The sequence below is a fragment of the Gadus morhua genome, chromosome 2, assembly GCF_902167405.1.
Source record: "Gadus morhua chromosome 2, gadMor3.0, whole genome shotgun sequence".
NCBI lineage: Eukaryota > Metazoa > Chordata > Actinopteri > Gadiformes > Gadidae > Gadus > Gadus morhua.
The window spans coordinates 1,394,325-1,400,324 of record NC_044049.1 but is presented as its reverse complement, the minus strand read 5'-3'; the positions used below and the strand labels follow the sequence as shown (position 1 = coordinate 1,400,324).

At 55.4% G+C, this 6,000-nt stretch overlaps 1 protein-coding gene across 1 annotated transcript; it reads right to left on the bottom strand.

Annotated features, from left to right (window-relative positions):
* Window positions 1-1,524: 1,524 nt before the first annotated feature.
* LOC115556779 (transmembrane protein 100) lies at window positions 1,525-5,610 on the bottom strand. Its single transcript, XM_030374091.1, has 2 exons — window positions 2,673-5,610; window positions 1,525-2,504 (listed from the first exon to the last, which is right to left on the bottom strand). The coding sequence occupies exon 2, from the start codon at window positions 2,429-2,431 to the stop codon at window positions 2,021-2,023; it is 411 nt and encodes a 136-aa protein (XP_030229951.1). The 5' UTR covers window positions 2,432-2,504; window positions 2,673-5,610; the 3' UTR covers window positions 1,525-2,020.
* Window positions 5,611-6,000: the final 390 nt, after the last annotated feature.

The following is a 6,000-nucleotide window of genomic DNA, read 5'->3' as shown; positions in this document are numbered from 1 at the left end:
TCGGAGGTCAAGCCTTACGGGTGCAGATGGAAACAAGTGGGGAACAAGCGATAGAGCCTTTTTCCATGTGTGCTTGCTCAAGGCACTGGTTTGGAGAGAGAGAAGGAGAGGGGGGAGGGAGAGGGAGGGAGGGGGAGGGTCAATGGTGCCTTGGGCCTCAGAGGCATGTCCCCTTAGACAGTGTCCTTCAGTAATCCTGGCCTGGCGGCCCGAGGTGAGCTCCCAGCGCCCTCAAAGTGGCCGGCCTGAATGCACATACATAGTTAGGAGGGCAATCGGTCGGTCAAAACAGCCAGCACAGGGAGTCCTGGCTCCCTCCCTCCCTCTCTCTCTCTCTCTCTCTCGTTCCCCTTGTCCCTCTCGCATGTGCGCTCCTGGCAACAAAGAGGCTGTGTTCTGTCTCCGGTTGATTGGCCGGGCGCTCTGAACAGAGACGCCAGGAGAACTTTGTTGGTTTGTGTGAGGGGAGTTTCCTCTGGGCTCCACACCAAAACACGGCCGTCCGGCCGGTCCTTACGTTCCTCACGGCTTCTCCTGGGTTGCTGCCCCGACTGGCACGTACACACCCACATGCACGCACATATTCACCCACGCACACACACGCACGCACGCACACACACACACACGCATGCAACGATATGCACGCGTGCACGCACACACGCATTTGCACACATGCGCTCACGCATGCACGCACACACACAGACACAAACACGCACACACACACACATACATCCACCTCCTCCTCGGGCAGGTCCGGGCTCCCGGTCCCACGCAGCTGTCACTCAGACCCTCGGTCCGGACTCGGGTTCCGCTGCAGTGTAGCGTAAAAAAAGCTCTCCCGCACATTGCTGCGGTGTCCCAGGACGGGCGGGTGACGTGGGGAGCGGACGGCGCCGCGCTCTGCTTTCGGTTGTGGTGTCGGGTGGCGGGCTCTGGCCCACTCCCGGCCCCTTGGACCGTCACCTGTCCCGGGCCCGAGGAATGGCGCGACTGACGCGCTTGGTGACGCGGGCACCGACGCGGACAGCAGCTCTGCATAGCGTTCCCCCCCCCCCCCCCCCCCCCCCCTGTCCTGCTCCCCCCCCCTTCTGTGTGTGTGTGTGTGTTTGCGTTTGAGAAATGGTCTTTCCTCCATGTATTTGTCACGTGTGTGTGTGTGTGTGTGTTTGGTGCGTGTGTGTGTGTGTGTGTGTGCTACGTGTTTGTGCATGTGTTAGGTATGTGTGTGTGTGTGTGTGTGTGTGTGTGTTAGGTGTGTGTGTGCTACGTGTGTGTGTGTGTGTGTGTGTTTGTCCTCAGGAGTTGTTTGTCACTGGACACCTGCTATGCGACGATAAGCGCGAGCCGTCCGGGTGATTCCTGCTTCTGGGCAAATGCCTCGAGCTCCAAATCAACAGATCCCCCAACAGGTCCCCCAAAGGATCCCCCAACAGATCCCCCAACAGGTCCCCCATCAGATCCCCCAACAGGTCCCAAAGGATCCCCCAACAGATCCCCCAACAGGTCCCCCAACAGATCCCCCAACAGGTCCCAAAGGATCCCCTAAAAGTTCCCCCAACAGGTCCCCCAAAGGATCCCCCAACAGATTCCCAAACAGGTCCCAAAGGATCCCCCAAAGGATCCCCCAACAGATCCACCAAAGGATCCCCCAACAGATTCCCAAAGGATCCCCCAACAGGTCCCAAAGGATCCCCCAACAGATCCCCAAACTGATTCCCTAAAGGATCCCCAAAAGATCTCCCAAAGTTCCCCCAAAAGTTCCCTCAAAGGTTCCCCCAACAGATCGACTAAAGGATCCCCAAAAGCTCTCCCAACAGATCCCTCAAAAGATCTCCCACAGGATCCTCCAACAGGTCACTTGTCGCGTCTAATGTTTTAGGGGTCTGAACGGCGGGGGAAAGAGAGTTCTGGCGTGTCCTCCGGACTCCGGGGCGGTCTCGGCCTCTCTCTCTCTCTGGCCCCCCCGGCCGCTGGCCCCCGGGCCCCCAGCTCTCTGCGGTCCGGCCCCGGGTCGGCACCCTCAGAGGGGGCACTGCTCAGAGGTGAAGGAGCCGCCCTCCTTCTTTTTCCTCTTCTTGCGCTTGTGGACCGTCCAGCAGGTGGCGGCCAGCAGCACCAGCAGCAGCCCGACCCCCAGCAGCACCAGCGACAGCACCTTGGTCTGCGGCAGGTCGTTGTAGGTGTAGGTCACCCCCGTGCCCGCCACGCCGATCACCAGCGAGATGATGCCGAAGGGGAAGATGCACCGGTACCAGGACTTCTCCATGCCCCCCGTGGCCTGGGACAGACGCTCCAGGGACGAGAGCACGTCCGGCACCCTGGAGGCGCCGGGCTCCAGGTACGGCCCCTCGGGACCCGGCGCCGAGCCGGCGGCGGCGGCGGCGGCCTGGGACGGGGCCTGGCAGGCAGGGCGGCCCGGCCCACAGCCCATCCTGGGGACGCGGGGCGAAGGGGGCGCCTGGCCACTGCTGGCGTCCCGGATTCCCTCCGTAGTCTCCGCTCGCCTGGAGAGACAGAAAAGGGAGAGAGAGGAGGAGAGGAGGAGAGGAGGAGAGGAGGAGAAGGGGGCTGGTGTGAGGGCAGCAGGGGGAGACGGCCGGCGAAATGGCCGGATCGTAGCAGATGACGTTTTTTTTTTTGTTTGTTAACAGTCAGCGCAGAAATCCACTCACGCTTTGGCGTCTCTCTCCCTCCCTCTCTGGCTCGGTCTCTCTCTCTGTGCGGTGCCTGCTGGATCTCTGGCAGCACATTGTACACTCCGCTCAAGGTACCTCCGGGGGCTTTATAACTGGCCGAGGGAAAGGGGGAGGAGCCGGGGAGAGACGGAGGGGAGTAGAGCCAGGCCACCGATTGGCTGCCTCCGTGTTGACGTCAAGGAGTGCAGCGGAGGAGCCGGGGAGTAGAGTCAGGAAGGGGGAGTGGCACAGAATACTGCTGTCTCTCCCCCTGCCTCCCTTTCATCCCCCCTCCGTTAGTTGTCCTTTCTTCTTCCCTCCCGCAAAAGAGGGAAAACAACCGGGAGGAACACAGGCTTCTTGCTCTGTGTTCCCGATATGAATAATAATTGACACGTTTATACGGAAGGTGGGGGGAAAAAAAAGAAGGGATTCCCTTACATCAGAACCCTGGATGCCACCTGCCTGTTAATGCAGGAGAGACGCCGATGTGTCACACACACTCACACGCACAAAGTAATGGCACTCTCTCTCAAAACCGCACCGGCCCTCCCACGCTCGCACGCACCAGAACAACCCAGATCCTCAATGTCAGTGCCCACACACCACACACCCACACACACTAACACACACACGCACACACACCACATCTTCTCATGAATGTGTCGTCACCCAGGGAGACATCTGAAATTAGAATACTACCAGAAAAAAATACAAGGTACACACACACACACACACAGTGTTTTCCTTCCTTTAATAAACGTAGGCAGACAGGCACTAATTCCATCTGTCATGGGTCTTGGAAGCCCTTTTTGCCTCCATGAAAATCTAATCAATCGGTCCTGCTTTGGCTCTCCTCTCCTTGACTCATACCCCGTCCAATCAGCCCCGCCAGGCCGCCGGGATGCATCTGGGTGGTTAGTGTTACCCCGGGGGCAATCCCATGCAGGGCTGGGGCTGTTTCTTTACTTCTAGGAGCCAGGGTGAAAGCCAGTGCTTTTGCCAATATCAGGAAGAGTTTCTTCCAAACCACGAGAGGGCGTGGCTCTGGGTTTGATCATCGCCATGCAGGTTTTAATTGGGCATTAAAATGGTCTGAGCCCTGTGATAATAACATAACTTCACAGGCAACAGTCAGACAAGACAAGCGCTTTCCTTTGGATTAAGAGGAACCTCAGAATCTTTCCAGGAGCTCAATATTAAATATTAAAGCATGTTCATCCACTTATCGGCTTACTATGAGAATTGACCATCACCTCACCATGACTGAGAGCGAACACAGGGACACAGTAACCTTGTGTAAGTGCGATAGACGCTTCAATTCTGTTCACAGGGGTGTCTGTGTGAACTGGTGAGGCGAGGAAAAGCTATTCTGATCTTGAGATGAATTACCTTGTTCGCTCGAGAGACACACACTAACATCCTACACTGCAGCTATTATTGAAACAGCCACCTTGAGTGTGTGTGTGTGTGTGTGTGTGTGTGTGTGTGTGTGTGTGTGTGTGTGTGTGTGTGTGTGTGTGTGTGTGTGTGGAGGAACGGGGCATTAAGGTAGGACACATCGATTTGCACGAGTGCTGCATTATTGAAATAGTCACAAATTATGTGTGCGTGTGTGTGGAGAAGAATGGGGCTTTAAGGGAACAACACATATTGATTTGTGCTGAATTGTTATCATGGTCTATATATAGCACAGAAATGGGTAATTGATTTGAGGTCCTTTGAAACAGGTTTTTGCAATTTGAGGGTGTGTGTGTGTGTAAGGGGGGGGGGGGGCTGTATTTTATAAGCTACCGTCATCAGCTCTAAATACAAAAGGTAATGACCATTAATAACGAACACGGATGACAGCCGTATGAAATCCATGTTGAACGTTTAACAATTTATTGCTTCATTTCCATCACTCCTCAGTGATCGTCGTCTCTCCTGCCTCACTGGGATGAATGGAAGTCGAAGAAGGAATTTAAACTATGAATACAAATTGATCCGTGGCGGCCACCTGCGGCCAACAGAACCGGGGATTGGGGAAGAGAACAGGAAAATAAAGGTTTGTTTATGTTTGCGTGCGTTTTCTCGTGCGTCTGTGTGTGCGTGTGTGTGTGTGTGTGTGTGTGTGTGTGTGTGTGTTTGAAAGACAACAAGTTTGAGAAAGAAAACACCTAGGAGAGGCTGCGAGAGCCTTGAATTCGCGCGGAAAGCAAAGACAATTCACCGCTAGCTGTCACCGTGTCTGCGTGGGTCAGGAGAGAGAGAAGCACAGAATACTGAAAAGCAAAGAGCCTCCACGGGAAAGCACGAGCACAAATCAGTTTGAAGAGTAAACGCATTGAATGCATGAATCAGTGAAGCGGGAGGGAGAATGAAATGTGGCACGGCCGAAGAGCTAGCCGCAGGTGGGTGTGGCGGCTCAGCGCGCCCAGGGACAACCATGGGGCCAGGCGGCAGACCACCATAACGAAGCCAGGTCATGGGGAGGCTGAGCTGCGTGGGCGGATTTCCCCCCGTGGGATCAGTGTGTGATGTGTGGATTTCATCTCGCGGACGCTCGCTCGCGCGCCCTCCGTGCGCCGATTCCCCCCGCGTGCGTCCAGACCGTGTGGATCAGACCCGGTGCCAGCAGCACAACGCACGTTTACAACGTGCCCAGAACGCATGATGGCATGGTGAAAGAGCTGGCAAACATACAGGCACCGTATTCAAATGACGCTCCCCGGCAAGCCAGGAATAGCGGTTTGTACTCCTAACCTCCCCCGATGATGGGGGGGGGGGGGGATAACAAGCGGAAAACGGGTGGAAATAAGGGATCAAGACCCGCATCTCCGAGTGACTCACTACTCCGATGAGCGTGTGTGAGTGTGTGAGTAAATGTGTGTGTACGTGTACGTGTGTGTGTGTGTGTGTGTGTGTGTGTGTGTGTGTGTGTGTGTGTGTGTGTGTGTGTGTGTGTGTGTGTGTGTGTGTGTGTGTGTGTGTGTGTGTGTGTCAGCCGTGTGCACACCCACAACGTGCTGTGTGAACCGAGGGCCACCTGTTGTTCAGTCTGCTCTGCTACGGGCCCTCCAAGCGGCATATGCGGGCATGTGGCCCGTCCAGCCTCCTGAAAGACCTGCTCCATCATCCACCCTCCAACCCTATAGCCTACTCTCACACAATACACTCCACAATGAAACTGCCAAGATGAAGCCACTCTTTCCCATGTGAAGGATTATAACATGTTCACAAGACAACCAAAAATCCATAGCCCACAAAAATAGAATTGAAAGCAGATGAACGCCTCTGCTGAAAATACATTTTGCATTGCGAAATTATGATTTCGATTTTAATA

Excerpts from the sequence above, each read along its gene's own strand:
- LOC115556779 (XM_030374091.1), bottom strand. The coding sequence starts at position 2,431 with ATGGGCTGTGGGCCGGGCCGCCCTGCCTGCCAGGCCCCGTCCCAGGCC.